This window comes from Schistocerca cancellata, chromosome 1 (assembly GCF_023864275.1).
Source record: "Schistocerca cancellata isolate TAMUIC-IGC-003103 chromosome 1, iqSchCanc2.1, whole genome shotgun sequence".
Taxonomy (NCBI): Eukaryota; Metazoa; Arthropoda; class Insecta; order Orthoptera; family Acrididae; genus Schistocerca; species Schistocerca cancellata.
Genome location: NC_064626.1, coordinates 818,090,640 through 818,109,880, shown reverse-complemented (window position 1 = coordinate 818,109,880; position 19,241 = coordinate 818,090,640). Strand labels below are relative to the sequence as shown.

At 39.1% G+C, this 19,241-nt stretch overlaps 2 protein-coding genes across 2 annotated transcripts in view; one reads left to right on the top strand and one right to left on the bottom strand.

Annotated features, from left to right (window-relative positions):
• Positions 1–3,524, bottom strand: part of LOC126188243 (receptor-binding cancer antigen expressed on SiSo cells) — a 40,336-nt gene extending 36,812 nt beyond the window's left edge. Inside the window, exon 1 of the mRNA XM_049929805.1 lies at positions 2,833–3,524. Coding sequence (XP_049785762.1) covers positions 2,833–2,997 — 165 coding nt within the window. The 5' untranslated portion in view covers positions 2,998–3,524. The remainder of the gene's footprint in view (positions 1–2,832) is intronic.
• A 14-nt stretch (positions 3,525–3,538) lies between these two features.
• The window catches only part of LOC126188252 (uncharacterized), a 28,894-nt gene continuing 13,191 nt past the window's right edge, over positions 3,539–19,241 (top strand). The window contains exon 1 of the mRNA XM_049929817.1: positions 3,539–4,177. Within this exon, the coding sequence (XP_049785774.1) occupies positions 3,799–4,177 (379 nt within the window). The 5' untranslated portion in view covers positions 3,539–3,798. The remainder of the gene's footprint in view (positions 4,178–19,241) is intronic.

Sequence of the window (19,241 nt, the reverse complement as noted above, 5' to 3'; positions counted from 1 at the left end):
GCATTGTGGTAAGTTGTGCTGTTCAAAGACAGCAGGCTTCCAAGGATAAGGGAGGGAATGGTCATCTCTGTCCTCAGGTTGCAGTATGGAGAAAGCAAGAAAAGGAATAATGCTTATGTTGGCAATGCTGTACCTCTTCAACATTAATTGTGGGGTAGGGGTGCTAGAGAATCATCAGCTGGGCAGATGAGTTCTATTTTCCGGACAACAGCACATAGTATTATCAAGTCTGAAATGGTCCAAAGTCTAGTATTTAATGTATGAGAGATGCACAATAAGGTCAAAAAGCAGTATTTTGGGAATGCATGGTTAAGGGAACAAATACAGGAAGTAATTGTAGTAGTACAGCATTAACCCAGGACCCAGGAGGGTTAGAATAGGGTGGTTTGATGCAAGTGTAGGATGTTGAATACTGTATTTGGAACAGCAGACATGAGCAATGCAAGAGAATTAAATAGGACAGCAGAAGCCACTAGGGATCTAGTGGAGTTGAATAAGGTAATAATAGACCTGCACTATATGCAAACCACGAATCTGGCATGTGTCATACTGAATAAGACATGCGTGCTCAGGCATCTAACTACAGAAGCTATGGAATATGGCAGAAACTCAGCTAGGACCCTGAAACAGGATTTGGAAGCAGTACAAGCACAGATGCAGGTACTAGACATAAAAGTAATGCTATCACACTTTTTACAAACACTGGGGGATAGTATCTGGGATGTAAGGGTAGAACTGATGGGCTTACAGAAAGTCTGGTCTTGCACACACACAAACAATATTTAGGAGGATTGAGGAAGATTCAGAGGGAATTGCCACTGGAGTTACAACTGGTAGAGGAACTGAACAGACAGAAACTGCCATTTTACTATCATAGTGCAGCAGTAAATGTGTCACAAAATGCACAACAGTACACAGAAATAAGGACACCAGTAGCAGGGAAGCACATGATATTCAGATGTTATATGGTGCGCACCTACTTTGTGAAGTTAGTAGCAGTTGGGAAATTTGTGCAAGGAAAGAAGAAGTGTTGTTAGTGGGAGAAGAAGGGGATCAATATATGGTGATGTCCAAAGAAGAGCTTCAGCAATGCCAGAGTGGAAAGATCACCATATGCCCAATGCACGAACTTACAACAGGGAGTACTCCATAACAACACACATCCGCACAAAGCTCCAAAAAGGAAAAATAAGTACCAGGAACTTCATTTGTTCTATTCAGTTCAAACAAAGTCCACAATACCTGCACATAGTTCCAATACCCGGTACTGGATGTTTCACTTGACCTACATACCTAAAATGACTCTGAAGTAACACAAAACCAAAACCGCCCTATATAATTAGGCTAACATCAAAAACCTAACCTCACCAATGTAGGTTAAAATTCCATAATACCTACCAGTCATAATGTAACAATCATCATAAACTAACACAACCGAGAAATTCATAAAAAAATTCATTAACACCAATTTCGATAAACAAGACAAACATGCACACTGTACAAACTACACTAAGAATAACAAATAAAACCATAAAAACATACATACCAACCAAAGTCAACAGGAACATAAAATTAGCAGTCTAGCAATAACAAAAATAAATATCATTAACAAAATTTCTCTAATGACCAGCCTACCCACGACAAGTCACAGAACCCTCCAGATGGTTAGCCATAAACTGTCCCACCAATAACACCACATATACTGGCTCCTGGTCTGAGATGCAGGAACTTTGGTCAATATCATACCTTCTCAACAAATCTTCTCCACTCCTCCACATATGCGGCAATTAAAACTGAATAACTATGAGAACTTAACTGTGGTCAATATGTAGCACGCCATTGCAGATGCAGAGACCAGATAAAGAGGAATATTCAGCTCTAGGCACTGGCTTTGACCTGTGACAGCTTTGACCTCAACTGAAGACTGGTTTAACAGCATAGTGCCTCACTGGGTATTTCGTTTACTCAGCCGCTTATAGGGCAACCCAAGCTTAAATGGACTCTGATCATAGAGCAACTTTGCTTTTTTCACATGCATGAATGCCAGAGGTGAAAGACGTGATACATGACAGAAAAAGAAACGACTGATCAAGTACTGAATGCCAAATCTTTATAGTCTCACACTTACCAAACGCATAGAGTCTTAACAGCAGCAGAAAAATTAACCAACACCTAATTCATCAAACATGAAAATAACAAAAGTAAATAAATATAAAAAGATATTAATAAACTAAAGAAACAATCACTTCATCACAAGAACTGAAAGAAAGACTGTTGCTACATCATTGCAGCAAAAACTACCCGATTCAGTTATCTTTTATTAATCTCCTGTCTAAGAATCTGGAAACTTGCTCTAAGGCCACTGAGTGCAGTTTTACGCTAAAGACTCCTCCAATTCTGAAATTTTCATTATGGCACAGAAATAAATTCAAATCGATGGTATAACATTTATATACGCCCATACATTCTTTAGTACTCTGGTATTAAATAGCTCATATTTCTTAAACACATGTTAAATATTTTTCCTGCGTGACACGAACTTGAGCTCAACAACCAATAAAAACAAGGTGAAGGACTGCTGGGTTGTTTCATATGTCAATTGAAATATAAGATTCCATGAAAAGAAGTTGCAGCAGTTCTACTTCATTCTATGTTCGCATCCCGAAATAGGTGCTTACAGCTACATTAATGTGCATTATCTCTTGTATATCCCATAACTTCCTCTAATCCTATGTACATGTATATACAGTGTGTTTATTGCTCTGTTATCCTGAATTCAATTTTTTTTCTAATACATTGTTTTGCGTAAAACCTTGTATCATGTGTACTTACGTCATTTTCAACTGTATTGGTGTTAGGAACAACACCGACTGCAGTCAGTGGTACGGGGTCACCAGAAAGCCGTCGTCGTCGACGGAGGCAGCACAAAGCACGCTTGACAATGCCGAGAAACATCAGCAACATAGTCTTTATTCTATTGCAAACAAACTGAAACATTATTGATGCACAAAATGCCTAAAACAATATATTTGTCCCTTGACTTGTTACAGTTCTATGGTGTTACACTGCACAAGTAAACATCGGTCTCGTTCTAATCTACCATAAAATGAGAGTATGGAACCTAGGGCAGCAACATACTAGCGGGTAAGCGGGAATACTTGCTGGCGTAACATTTTGCATTCCATTGCGGACGCAAAATCCCGTGCTTCTGTTATTTATTACAATTTTTCAATAATATCACACAGAATTTTCATTGTCAAATAATGACGCGCAAAAGTTATCATGGTTTCGTGGATTACAACGTTTTTCTCTAATACAGTAATACAGGTAAACTAAAACGTTTTAAACCGTACGTGCCTGGCGGGACTAAACTGTTTTAATAAATGACGGCACAGACGTTCCCGCGATGTAAACAATGACAAACACAAGGATCTCAATCATGTCCTGCCAACCGCTACCACTTGCACGCTTCACAGTTCTCTTCTTTTGACCGAATATCGGAGCTCCACGTCTTCGCTTTTTAGTTTGTTGACATTTTAACATCTTTGACACAAACAGAACTTATTGAAAGTGAAGCAGTCTGCAGTAGTTGAAACCTTAAGGTGCCAACTGTTCGAGAAGTTAGTTGCGTGTCAATTGCGGAAGCAGACAGCTGTGAAAGTTTGTAATTAAATACAGACTAAAGTAAATTAATTACATGCCTTCAAGATCAGAATCTGCTGAAAATATACAATGTTATACCTTGAACTTGGGTTGACATGAACGAATTGTGTATAAATTCACAGAAACGCCGCTGCAATGAAATCACGTGGACTCGACTATTGGAAAAGACAGTTCCTCAAAAAGCGATTCAAATACACGGTTGTTTTCGTGTGTTTAGTCGGTATACTCTTCTTATGCTTTCAAATGCTATCACTTACTGCCATCACACATGGTAACGTGGAAAGATTAATCCGGCATTTAAAAGTAAACGTTAGGGGAATACATCCAAATTATGCGTACAAATATGTACCAAATTCCAAAGGAAACTTTGTATGCCACAGTTCGAAACAAGAGATAGATTTTCGGCTCGTGAATGATAATTACTGTGACTGTCCAGCAGACGGAAGCGACGAACCAGGAACAAACGCGTGCAAGAATGCTGTGTTTCATTGTGAAGCTGAGGCTAGTCTGTCAAGTACGTACGGAAATTTACTGTTTAATTACGTAGTGGCAGTAAGACATATACTGTAAGAAGTGTTTCATCAAGTAAGAAAACCAAGCAGCCAATTCACTTATTTGTGCGCTAAACCATTTCGCCAAGCAACCAAACACCTCCTCCCCTATTCTAGGTGCTTATGTTACAGATAGTTTAAGAATTAAGTGATTACCGTAATGTTACCGACCGATATGATGGTTTAAGACACTGGATTCACTTTATGGGAAGTGGAGTAGTGATCTCCGCGCAGACTTTGTATGTACCGTGTATTAAGGCCGTTTTCTGTTCCAGTCACGGATGGTGTATGAGAAGAATGCGCAAGCTGTTATTTTTCTAATTTTCTCTAGGTGGTAGATACATAGGAGGCCGAAGAATATGCTGTTCGCCTTGAAAGGTAGTTTTTGGAGTTCTGTAAGCAGGTTCCCAAGAGAGTTACACGCCTTTCTTACAGTACCTGCTTTTCAATTTCTGACACACACACTCTTACCAGTCAAACAAGCGTGGGACCACTGTCACTGTCCTTCCATATATACTCCTTGATGTCCTCTGTTAACTTGGTATTGTTCTGATAACTTGATCAGTAGCCTATTCAAGAATGAGCAATACAAGTGTTTTGGATAATTGTTTTATCTGTGTGTGTTACATTCTCCGACATTTTCCCCGTCACGAAACTTGGCCTATCATTTGCTTTACTTATAGCCTAGCTGAGCTTATGTTATTGTTTAAATCCACATTTTTCACAGATTTCTATTCCTAAATATTTGTATGACATGGATGACTTTGTGACTCATTAATCCCATAATCAAAGGATACCATTCTTTCCAATGAAAGCTATGTCTCAGTCCTTGCACCAATCTGATATTTTGACAAGATCTAGCCTGATATTATTCAGTTTTTACTGGATAGAATTTCCTCATACACAGCTACATCACAGATAAAAACCTTGAAATTGCAAATAATACTATCCGTTACGTAAAATTCGGATGTCAGGACATATGCTACTGAGGATTATGGAATCAGATAATTAAGTGCTTCTGCTGTAAAAGATTTATTGGGTCAATCACAAGTAACCATTCCAGGCTACTTGTGTAAAATATACAAACAGCAAATTATGACTACTGCTAACATACCCATAACTATGGGGATTTCTTTATGTTTTTGTGTACACCAGGAGGCATAATCCATGTCACTTCAGGCAGGGGGTTACCTTCATAGTCTAGATGTTGTTGAATTTAGCATATGCTAAAATTCAGGAGTAAGTAAAAAACAGGTTTTTTTGTGTTCTCCAAAAAAATTCCTGCCCCAAGATACAGGCCTCCAAAGATGACACTGCAAACACCAATTTGAAGATGCAAATTTTGGAAAAAATTTTAAAATGCTTATCTCTGTAACAGTCTAGATATTTTGTTAGTTTTTATTTGTAAGATAATTGCATTATAATTGCAATGGTATCCTCTGTTTAGATGTATCTGTCACAGATCTTTTACTGTCACTGTTTGAATTTTTTTATAATTTATAGAAAAAAAATTTTTTTTTTCAAAAGTGCCAATCTAGAAAAGTTTTTTTTTCTGTTTATTAGTACCATGTAGTACTATATTCTCTGTTAAGGAAAGCTTCCACTTTCTTACGTTAGACAGGTTTTATTTTAAAAATCTTTTATTTATTTATTTATATTTTTAACTTTCGAGGGTAATGTATGCTTTCACTGAAGTTGTTTCTTACTAATTTCCTTGTTACAATGTTTATCTCTATTGTCTTTGTTGCAGTTATGTCTTACCACTTTCTCTGCTGCAGTTATATTTTTCACTTTCATTGTTACAGGTTTTTTTATATATACATATATTAAAAACAAAGATTCCATGACTTACCAAACGGGAAAGTGCTGGTAGATAGGCACAATAAAAAACACACACACACACACACACACACACACACACACAAAATTTCGAGCTTTCGCAACCACCGGTTGCTTCGTCAGGAAAGAGGGAAGGAGAGGGAAAGAGGAAAAGATGTGGGTTTTAAGGGAGAGGGTAAGGAGTCATTCCAATCCCGGGAGCGGAAAGACTTACCTTAGGGGGGAAAAAAGGACAGGTATACACACACACACACACATCCGCATATACACAGACACAAGCAGACATGTCTGCTTTCCTTTCGTCTTTCCCTCTCCTTCCCTCTTTCCTGATGAAGCAACCGTTTGTTGCGAAAGCTTGAATTTTGTGTGTATGTTTGTGTGTCTATCGACCTGCCATCACTTTCGTTTGGTAAGTCACATCATCTTTGTTTTTAGATATATTTTTCCCACGTGGAATGTTATACTTTGCTGTAGTTTCGTGTCAGTTTCTTTGTCATGGTTGTTCATTGCAGGTTTCTGTATTGCAGTTGTTCAGTGCTAATTTGTTTACTGCTAAGGCTTCTAAGAAATCTGAGACCATCTAGTGAGTTCTTTGTTTTTGTGAGGAATTTGCCAGTTGACAAAGTTGCAGTGTGTTTTGTGAAAAGGACTGTTTGAAATGTCTTTTGACTGGGGCCACAGGAGAGTGAAGTGTGCTGACTACTTGCATATCAATAAAAGAGTGGTATATAAGACCAACAAAAAAGACACTTTGTCCAGGTTGGGAGTAAGTGTTCTCATTTGAAGACTGTTTCAAAATGAAGATTTTTCCAGTGACGACTTTTTGTGTTTTAAATGTTTTGACCGAATAACAACAATGATAGTATCTGAACAAGGTGAAGCCTCCCATGGTGCAGATGACGCAGAATTTGCGTCAATAGGGGAAGAATTAAATACCCCGAATCAGTCAACTGCAGAGGCAAGTGTGTCGAGTCATAAGCACTATGCATCAAGAAAGTGCAGATAAATTACTAAAGTTATGCATGAATACACTACAGCAACAAAACTGACCACACTCTTCAAAGTAAAAATTTCGTCTTCAGAAGAAAATGAACCAAAGTATTCTTGCACTTCTTAGCAGGAATTTTTCACAAATATCAATACAGCTGTTGAATGTTGTGAATCCTACAGTGAAAAGGTGCAAGCTTTAACTATTATTCCAGACATATTTTCAAAGGAGTACATGGTAGACAAATCAAGAAATGTGAGGTCTCTAAAAGGAGTCTTTGGAAGACCAGATCCCTATTATGGTCATCCTGTAGAAGCAGCTCGAGTTCAAATAGTGCAGTCATTTTATCTGGAAGATTAATGGCACTGTTCTCTGTTCTTGCTAGAGTGCCAAAAAAAAAGACACTATAACTGTAACAGTTGAAGGTCAAAAAGTTGAGAAAGTGAAGAGGTACATGACTTGCAGTATTAAAGAAACTTTTGCAATTTATAAGAGCAACTACACAACTTCACATATTGGAAGAACAAAATTTTATGCACTAAGGCCTAAGTGGGTAGTTCCCCACCCTCCTAGAGATATCTGTTTATGTGTGTACTGTGCGAATTTTGAACTTTGTGCAGTAACTTTGAAGAACTTAATGGAGCATGTGACATAAGACACCTTGGTTTGGTATGTGAAGCTGTTAGTAGTATGTGACGTAAAACGAGAGACTTGTTTGTTTCAAGAATGTGGTGACTGCACTGGAAAGGGAGGACTGTCTTTACTGAAACTTGGCCTGGAAGACATAGCAGATAACTCTGCAGAAATTACATATGCGACATGAGAGAAAAAAAAAATTAAGAAAACTGTTGTCTTTGACAGTTTCATTGATGAACTTGGCAAATAGTCAGTGAAAGCAGTAACACACCACACACCAGCATCTGAAGGAATTGCAACACCACCACACTGCAGAAGTGAAAGGGTGTGTACAGGCTGAAGAACTATGTTTAATGCTTCACTGTGATTTTGCTAAGAACTGGTCTGTAATTATCCCACAAGAAGTACAAGGGTATCATTGGAGTAATGACCAGGTTTCAAATTTTACAGGAGTGACATATTTTCAAAACAAAACCACAAGTGTTGCAGTTATGAGTGATGACACAGGAAATGACTCAGCACATGCTTTGCTATCAAATTCTTCAATTGCAAATGGGGGCAGAGAAGATCATCATTATTTCTGATGGTGCTCCTACTCATTTTAAAAATCGTTACCAGCTGTTTGAATTGAGTAAGTTGCTTGTGCCAACTGACTGGGCATACAGTGCTGCTGGTCACGGGAAGGGGCCTTGTGATGGTGTAAGAGGCCTGCTGAAGCACCATGCTACCAAACATAGTCTTTCCAGACCAAATACAGCTGCGATTCAGAATGCTGAGGATTTTACGAGGGTCGTGAAATCTTACACATCCACAGCCCTCATTCATTTGTCCAAAGAGGAAATCAAAGAATTCTGGAGCAGAAAAAAAGAATGGTCCAAACAAACTACTACTGTGAAAAGAATTCAGAAGATACGTATTTGGACTCAAAGCAACAATGCCATTGGTGCTCACTTCCTGTTCACAATGTTTTGAAGATTGTAAGTGCTCCAGTTCTTATTGGTTCAACAGGAAGGCATCACTCTATATCAAAGGAAGATACTGAAACTGTGGAACATATTTTTAATTCCAGAATGAGATTTTCACTCTGCAGCGGAGTGTGCGCTGAGACGAGGTACTGGCAGAAGTAAAGCTGTGAGTATCGGGCATGAGTCGTGCTTCGGTAGCTCAGTTGGTAGAGCACTTGCCCGCGAAAGGCAAAGGTCCCGAGTTTGAGTCTCTGTCGGGCACACAGTTTTAATCTGCCAGGAAGTTTCATATTTTTAATTCATTGACTGGCTAATTTCAGTACAAAACAGAATGCACAGAAGTTGTATAAATTGAAACCTAGGTCTTTGGACCTTTCACATACATTTTGAAGTCATTCAAAATGCTTGAAAAATGAGTCTCTTACTCATCTTTCAAATCTAAAATTCTGTTAAATAAGGCTAGGTTTTGACTTTTATGGGCCTGTTATGTGATATTGTGGTAATAAAACAGGTTTTATGTATGGCAAAAATTCAAATTGTTTGTAAAACCTGTTCAACCTAAAAGTGAAAGCTCTTTTTTTCAGGGAATATAGAACTATATGGTACAAATCAAATGGAAAAAAAATCAAAATTTTATAGATTGGCATTTTTGGAAAAAAAAATTTATTCCATAAATTATAAAAAAAAGTTCAGAACCCTATAGTAAACTTTGATAAATAGGTCCAAATGGAGGATTTCTTTGTAACAATAAAGCAATTATCTTTCAAATTAAAAAAAATAATCTAGAACTGTTCCAGAGATACAGCATTTTATAAATCTTTCCCAAAGTTCACTTAGTCAAAATGGTATACACAGTGTAATCTCTGGAGGGCTGTATCTCGGAGCAGAATTTTTTTTTTTTTTTTTTTTTTTTGAGAAAACAAAAAATTACATGTTTCCTTCTTAGTCCTTCATTTTAACATATGCTAAATTCAATAACATCCACGACTATGAAGGTAAGATTTTTTCCCAGCCTGCCTGAATTGATATGGACTATGCCAGGAGAAAAATGACCACTATGAAGAAAAGCTACTGCTCCTTCTCTTCTACAATGTAGCTAATGCTTTTACCCAAGACTTAAGGCAAAGCATTTAAATAATTTATGTAGATTTCTAAAATAACCAATTATTGATAACATAATGTAAATAGACAGATTGACGTCAGTCAGTTATCTAAACTGGCAGAATCAAGATCTGTTTAACATAAACTTTAGAATTATGCAAATATTCTGATGAAATGTAGGCATGTCTGATGAGGAATGCCTTTACTTTATTTTTGATTATATAGAGATTTTCAATCCCTTGTCTGGGGTGTGCTAACAACCTGTCGTAGATTTTTGGACCAGAACATAAAACTCCTTTGTGAATCCTCGGTGGTAATTCATGGTCTGTACAGAAATTATGTCCACTTCTAAGATTATAACTGTGAATTGTATATTTAATTTTAAATTCATTTTTGTTATTAACCACAGATAAACATTTAGGGATTATATTATCAATATATAAGCAAGGGCGTACCCAGGATCTAAACTGGGGGGGGGGGGGGGGGCAGGTCATACTAGTCTCAGGAAACAAGGACTCGAGACAACATACAGCACTTCTTATTAAATAAAACAGTAAACCAGTGAAAAACTGCTTTTAATAAACATTTTAAATACAAGACTGCACTTGTACAATCCAAGAAAACATGCAGCATTTCTTATTAAATAAAGCAGTAAACTAGTGGAAAAACTGTGAATATCTTCTTGGGGGGGGGGGGGGGGGAGGCCAGTATTCCATATAATCACTTACCAAATTTAAAAATGTAAGTTGGTGTCATAATCTACTCATTAAAAGGTGTAATCTTATGTTAAAAGGTTGTACACAGTAAGACAGGTACTACATTTAGAAACTGTGTTTGTAACTCACCATGCACACATACTCTGTGACATGCAACAAACTTTACACACAATTTCAAACCTCTATGAAACTTTTTCTCACTGAAACTCCCACAAAACGATTTTTGGGATTCATATCATTTTACTTGAGTACTACATTACTACTAATTCTACTCTCAAAACGTTTTGCAGACAGTATTCATGTATGCCTGTGAACATCCCTGCAAAATTGTCATTGTGTGACTCAAAATTCAGGAGATATGACAACATAAACATCGAAATGCTTGAAAAACTAGCTTTAAAAAAAAAAACACTATGCTGCTCCTTCTCTTCTACTAAGCAGCTGCCGCTTATATTCAGTACTGAAAACAAAGCTTTTATGTAACTTTACAGCCTACCTTTTGCTATTTATAGCAAAATTTTCATCCTTATGACTGAATGACAACAAAAAGATAAGAGAGCCACATAGGTAAAATAGAGCTGGTAATGCAAACTCCTTGGTGACAGGAGTGTGGAAACAGATTGCATTAAATTCAAATTGTTGACCACTAAATTTGATTAGGCTAATTATTTCTAACAGAAGTTGAAACTACAGGGAGAAAAACAAACAATTAAAAGCTGTTCCATTAAATTTACTTAAAAAGACACTGTATACTTCACCAGTAGATATCAGTTTTGTTTAATGAACTGTTTTCACTTTGCTGATGTATAGATAAAAAATAGTGTTAGCATGAAATTACATTAATGCCTAGTCTAGAACATTAAAGAGAGTTGTCGAAGAGAAAAGTTGCTGCTTTTCATCATGTACCAATAAAGTAACCTAGAAGCAATTCCCATAATTATCTACATAAATAATTAGCACATAATAACTTGCTGTTTGTATACTTAAGATGAGGGGGGCCGCGGTGGTCTAGCGGTTCTGGCGCTGCAGTCCGGAACCGTGGGACTGCTACGGTCGCAGGTTCGAATCCTGCCTCGGGCATGGGTGTGTGTGATGTCCTTAGGTTAGTTAGGTTTAAGTAGTTCTAAGTTCTAGGGGACTTATGACCTAAGATGTTGCGTCCCATAGTGCTCAGAGCCATACTTAAGATGAATTACCTACAGTGACTGCATTTGCCTGTGTGACTTGATTTGTTCCACTTTGCTATAAAGGCTTTACTTCATGATGGGATTTACAGAACAAAATATGAATGAATAAATGAGAATGGATATGGTATCTGATAAACACTGCGTAACTGCAATCTCTGATACACCACATCCACGAGTGTGTGTCTAGTGTGACATTGTTAGTTTAGCTTTGATATGTCAGAGTAGTTATATTCTACCCTAAAATTAAATTTATTGTAGGCACAGATGTTTTTCTTTTGTGTCCAATCTTTCATATTTACAACTTACAGGAAGCAGCTCATCTATGTATCTGATTGTTTGCAGCTATTCAATGCATTGAGCATGGAAACAAATAACAACTTGTGTAACTTTTAGAGTGGTACCTCTGTTTTGTCATCATGTCCAATGCAACTCAGACACAATTGAAATTCGTGAGGAAGGGCATGAGACATAATTATGGCAACCTTTCTTGAAACACCACAATTCCAAATGATTGCTTGTGTCATTTCCTTTGATACACAAACTGACAAAATGGAAGTAAAAGTTAGATTACATAGTCAAGAGGGCAATCAGTGCTTTAGCAGAACATTATGGAAAAGTGCCTCTCTCAAAAACCAAAGAAATTCTAGTCATATGTAAAGGCCGTTGGTGTCTCCAAAGTGTGTCCACTAAGTCATGGATGACACAGGAACAGTAATAAAGCATAACCAGATTTTTTATGACCCCAATTTTCAAATGTTCCCTTACAAAAGAAAATCCAATATATTCCCCCAGTTTAATTCTCAAACTGCTGCAGAGATGAGTGATACAGACAGTAGTGTCATTGTCAGTGTCACTGAGAAACAGCTCAAATCATTAAAACTGAACAAAGCTCCAGGTCTTGATAGCTGAGTTATCCCATTTTTTTATATGGTAGATCAGAGAGAGAGAGGGGGGGGGGGGAGGGGGGGGGGTGTATGCAGTAGTTGGGAGAAAGCACGTCATTCCCATCTACAAGGAGGTTAGCAGAAGTAATCAGCAAAACTACCTTCCAGTATTTATGGAATATTCCATTGGTACTTGGAAAAGCATATACATTTTAAAAACATAAAAATAATACTTATTTTACAGTTCGTTGTGAAACTGCTTTCAGCTCTCTAGGCCTAGAAAGCTGCTTTACAACCAGCTGTTGTTGTTGTTGTTGTTGTTGTTGTTGTTGTTGTGATTGTGGTTGTGGTCTTCAGTCCTGAGACTGGTTTGATGCAGCTCTCCATGCTACTCTATCCTGTGCAAGCTTCTTCCTTCATCTCCCAGTACCTACTGCAACCTGCATCCTTCTGAATCTGCTTAGTGTATTCATCTCTTGGTCTCCCTCTACGATTTTTACCCTCCACACTGCCCTCCAATACTAAATTGGTGATCCCTTGATGCCTCAGAACATGTCCTACCAACCGATCCCTTCTTCTGGTCAAGTTGTGCCACAAACTTCTCTTCTCCCCAATCCTATTCAATACTTCCTCATTAGTTATGTGGTCTACCCATCTAATCTTCAGCATTCTTCTGTAGCACCACATTTTGAAAGCTTCTATTCTCTTCTTGTCCAAACTATTTATCGTCCATGTTTCCCTTCCATACATGGCTACACTCCATACAAATACTTTCAGAAATGACTTCCTGACACTTAAATCTATACTCGATGTTAACAAATTTCTCTTCTTCAGAAACGCTTTCCTTGCCATTGCCAGTCTCCATTTTATATCCTCTCTACTTCAACCATCATCAGTTATTTTGCTCCCCAAATAGCAAAACTCCTTTATTACTTTAAGTGTCTCATTTGCTAATCTAATTCCCTCAGCATCACCTGACTTAATTCGACTACATTCCATTATCCTCGTTTTGCTTTTGTTGATGTTCATCTTATATCCTCCTTTCAAGACACTATCCATTCCGTTCAACAGCTCTTCCAAGTCCTTTGCTGTCTCTGACAGAATTACAATGTCATCGGCGAACCTCAAAGTTCTTATTTCTTCTCCATGGATTTTAATACCTACTCGGAATTTTTCTTTTGTTTCCTTCACTGCTTGCTCAATATACAGATTGAATAACATCGGGGAGAGGCTACAACCCTGTCTTACACCCTTCCCAACCACTGCTTCCCTTTCATGTCCCTCGACTCTTATAACTGCCATCTGGTTTCTGTACAAATTTTAAATAGCCTTTCTCTCCCTGTATTTTACCCCTGCCACCTTCAGAATTTGGAAGTGAGTATTCCAGTCAACATTGTCAAAAGCTTCCTCTAAGTCTACAAATGCTAGAAACGTAGATTTGCCCTTCCTTAATCTAGCTTCTAAGATAAGTCGTAGGGCCAGTATTGCCTCACGTGTTCCAACATTTCTACAGAATCCAAACTGATCTTCCCCGAGGTCGGCTTCTACTAGTTTTTCCATTCGTCTATAAAGAATTCGCGTTAGTATTTTGCAGCTGTGACTTATTAAACTGATAGTTCGGTGATTTTCACATCTGTCAACACCTGCTTTCTTTGGGATTGGAATTATTATATTCTTCTTGAAGTCTGAGGGTATTTCGCCTGTTTCATACATCTTGCTCACCAGATGGTAGAGTTTTGTCAAGACTGGCTCTCCAAAGGCTGTCAGTACACGCAGTATTGTATCCCCCATTTCATCTTCATCGACATCCTCTTCCATTTACATAATATTGTCCTCAAGTACATCACCCTTGTGTAGACCCTCTATATACTCCTTCCACCTTTCTGCTTTCCCTTCTTTGCTTAGGACTGGGTTTCCATCTGAGCTCTTGATGTTCATACAAGTGGTTCTCTTATCTCCAAAGGTCTCTTTAATTTTCTTGTAGGCAGTATCTATCTTACCCCTAGTGAGGTAAGCCTCTACATCCTTACATTTGTCCTCTAGGCATCCCTGCTTAGCCATTTTGTACTTCCTGTCGATCTCATTTTTGAGACGTTTGTATTCCTTTTTGCCTGCATTTTTATATTTTCTCCTTTCATCGATTAAATTCAATATTTCTTCTGTTACCCAAGGGTTTCTACTAGCCCTTGTCTTCTTACCTACTTGATCCTCTGCTGCCTTCACTACTTCAACCCTCTGAGCTACCCATTCTTCTTGTACTGTATTTCTTTCCCCCATTCCTGTCAATTGTTCCCTTATGTTCTCCCTGAAACTCTGTACAACCTCTGGTTCTTTCAGTTTATCCAGGTCCCATCTCCTTAAATTCCCACCTTTTTGCAGTTTCTTCAGTTTTAATCTACAGTTCATAACCAATAGATTGTGGTCAGAGTCCACATCTGCCCCTAGAAATGTCTTACAATTTAAAACCTGGTTCCTAAATCTCTGTCTTACCATTATAAAATCTATTTGAAACCTGTCAGTATCTCCAGGCTTCTTCCATGTATACAGCCTTCTTTTATGATTCTTGAACCAAGTGTTAGCTATGATTAAGTTATGCTCTGTGCAAAATTCATTTCTTTCCCCAAATCCATATTCACTTACTATGTTTCCTTCTCTCCCTTTTCCTACTCTCGAATTCTAGTCACCCATGACTATTAAATTTTCGTCTCCCTTCACTACCTGAATAATTTCTTTTATCTCATCATACATTTCATCAATTTCTTCATCATCTCCAGAGCTAGTTGGCATATAAACTTGTACTACTGTCGTAGGCGTGAGCTTCGTGTCTATCTTGGCCACAACAATGCATTCACTATGCTGTTTGTAGTAGCTTTCCCGCATTCCTATTTTTCTATTCATTATTAAACCTACTCCTTCATTAGTCACACGATACTACATTTTTTTAATTTTGCAACCAGCTGTAAAGTAAGTATTATTATGGACCATCAATACTGTGTATTTCAGTTTTCAACTGTCAAGTATACTCAGTGTCATTCTGGTCTCAAAAAATATTTCAAACAGAATTAATGCCTCCACGCTGAACAGCATTGTCATGCGAAACTGTGCTTCTGCTTTTTTCATGTGACATTCTGAAAGCCATGAGACAAGACAGTCAGGAAGCTACAGCATTTCTTTACTTCCAAAAGCACTTGAATCAGTACCACCAGCATAGGGCTATAGAGAGAGAGATGCTGAATGCAGTGTATTTGGCTGTCAAGAGAGCAGTGATACCTTCAGTGACTACCATAGTAGAATATTGTCAAATGATATTTCACAAAACCCAAAGAAATTCTGATCATATGTAAAAGCTGTTTTTGGCACCAAAGTTAGTATCCAGTCCCTAGGGAATGAGACAGGAACTGAAATTGAGGGTAGCAAAGCAAAAGCTGAAATGCTTAACTCCAATTTCAAATTTTCTTTCACAAAGGAAAACACAGAAGAATTGCCCCAATTTAACCGTCGTACCACTGGAAAGATGAATGAAATAAGTATTAGTGTCAGTGGGGTTGAGAAACAGCTGAAATAATTAAAAAAGGCCAATGGAATCCCTGTCAGATTCTGTACTGAATTTGTGGCAGAGTTAGCCCCTTTTCTAACTATAATGTATCACAGATCCCTTGAATAACGAACCACACCCACTTCGTGGAAAAAAGGCACAGGTAATACCTGTCTAGGAGAAGTGTAGTAGAAGTGATCCACAGAACTATGGTCCCACATCCTTGATATCAATTTGTTGTAGAATCTTAGAAAATATTCTGAGTTCAAACGTAAGGAAGATTCTTGAATAGAATGACATTCTCAGTGTCAAACAGCGTGGATTCTAAAAACATCAATCATGCAAAACCCAATTTGCAGTTTTCTCACAGGACACACTGAAAGCTTTGGATTGAAGCAGTCAGGTTTGCTTATTGTCAAAAGTGTGATCATAAGGGGGTGTCAAGTAAAATTTGTGACTGCATTGAGGACTTTTGCAGAGAGGACACAGTATATTATCTTGGAAGGAGATTCGTTGGCAGAAATAGAAGTAACTTCCGGTGCCCCCAAGGAAGTGTGTTGGAATCCTTACTGTTCATGTTGTATTTTAGTGACCTTACAGACAATATTGATAGTAACAGGCTTTTTACAGATGTAATGAAGTCTTGTCTGAAAGAAACAGCATAAATATTCAGTCAGATCTTGATAAGATTTCAAAGTGGTGCAAAGATTGGCAACTTGCTTTAAATGTTCAGAAGTATAAAATTGTGCACTTTGCAAAATTAAAAAAAACGTAGTATTGTATGACTATAATATCAGTCAGTCACTGTTGAAATTGGCAAACTCATACAAATACCTGAGTATAACACTTTGTAGGGATATGAAATGAAATGGACATATAGGCTCGGTTGGTTGGTTGGTTTAAAGGCGGGAGAAGGGACCAAACTACGTGGTCATTTGTCCCTTGTTCCTAATAAAACAATGCCTCAAGTGTGAGAATAAAACAGAAAGAAACACAAAACGGAAAGAAAGGAAAAGCCAAAAGAATGAAGGGAAGTCAACAAACACTAAAAGTAACAAAAGAGGACAAGAAGACAACAGAGACACGCTAGAAACAGAAGAGAGTAAAACATGAAAGCAGATTACAGTGGCTGGCCAACTGTGAGAATAAAAAGGGAAAGCCAGCCACTTTGCAACACATTAAAATCTCCACCCTAAAAGCACTAGGGTGGAGGACACAGAGAGACAAAGGACATGCTCTAAAACCTACATAGAAGTATAAAACCCACTCTTACGGATAAAACATAAAACTAAAGCTACTATGGAAGCATTGTCGCCCAACATGAAGACATGGTGCTGGGAAAGTTAAAAGTCTGCCGCAGAGTGGCTAAAAGTGGGCAGTCCAGCAAGAGATGGACGACTCATTTGGGAACCACAGCGACACTGAGGTGGGTCCTCGACACGGAGTGGGTAAACATGCGTTAGCCACTTATGGCCAATGTGGAGCCAGCAGAGGACTGATTCCCTGTGAGAGGCCTGCATGTAAGACTTCCTCACATTCATAGTCTTCTTAATGACACGCAGTTTGTTGTGCGTGCTTATACCATTCCGTATCCCAAAGCAGGAAAACACTGTGATGTAAGACAGAACACAGGTCAGCTTCGGAGATGCCTATCTCCATAAGCAGTTTCCACGTTGCCTGTTTGGCCACCCTGTCAGCAAGTTCGTTGCCGGGGATTCTGACGTGTCCTGGTGTCCACACACACACTCCTGAATGGGCGCTAGCAGAGGTTGGTAAGGGTAGCACTGGTCGATAGCTTGTAGCCTGCTCAATGAGTCAGTACACAGGAGAAATGACTCGCCAGGGTACGAGCGGATGTACTCAAGAGCACAAGATATGGCCGCCAGCTCTGCAGTGAAAACACTGCAGCCAACTGGCAAGTAGTGCTGCTCCTCCATGAACATATGCGACGCCTATGTGACCATCAGCCATTGAGCCATCAGTGTAAACCACTTAAGAGCCCTGGAACATGTCAAGAATCGAGAGGAAGTGACAGCGGAGAGCGGCGGGGTTAATGGAGTCCTTAGGGCCATGCAAAAGGTCCAGACGAAGCTGCAGCTGAGGCGTACACCATGGAGGCGTAATGGAACGGACCGCAAGTAGAGGTGGTAAAGGGAAGGACTCCAGTTCAGAGAGAAGGGACCGCACACGAAACGCGTTCATTAGCCCCGATCTGGGCTGCCAATGTGGGAGATGGACTGCCGCGAGCGGGAAAGGGAGATGGTAATTCAGATGCTCAGGGGAACTATGGTTGTGTACTGCGTAAGTGGCAAGCAGTTGTGCCCGCTTGATCTGCAGTGGAGGGACTCCAGCCTTCACCAGTACGCTGGTCGCTGGACTCATCCTAAAAGCTCCTGTTGCTAATCGAACCCCACAGTGGTGCAAAGGGTCGAGTAAATGCAATGCTGAAGGCACTGCCGAACCATAAACCACACTCCCATAGTCAGTTCGGGACTGGACAAGGGCTCCGTAGAGCTGCAGCAGCTTACAGCAATCTGCACCCGAATTGGTGTTGCTTAGGCAATGGAGGGCATTGAGGTGCTGCCAGCACTTGTGCTTAAGATGACGAAGATGAGGGAGCCAAGTCAATTGAGCATTGAAAAGCAATTCTAGGAATTGATGTGTCTCCACTACAGTGAGTGGATCCTCATTAAGGTAAAGTGCGGGTTCCGGATGAATGGTACGATGCCGACAGTAGCGCATGACACACGACTTTGCGGCTGAAAACTGGAAGCCGTAGGCTTGAGCCCATGATGGCGCCTTGTTGATGGCTCTCTGGAGGCACTGCTCAGCAACAACAGTACTGGAGCAACAGTACAAAATGCAGAAGTCATCTGCATACAGAGAAGGTGAGACGGCCTGTCAGCTGCTGCTAGACCTTTAGTGGCCACTAAAATTAGAGACACTCAATACAGAGCCTTGCAGGACTCCATTCTCCTGGATATGGATGGAACTATGGGAGTCACCAACTTGGACATGGAAAGTAAGGAGCGACAGGAAGTTTTGGATAAAAATCGGAGTAGTCCCCGGGGACACAACTCGTACAATGTGGCAAGGATATGATGTTGCCAAGTCGTGTGGTATGCTTTACATAAGTCAAAAAAGACGGCAATCAGGTGTTGCCGTCTGGAAAAGGC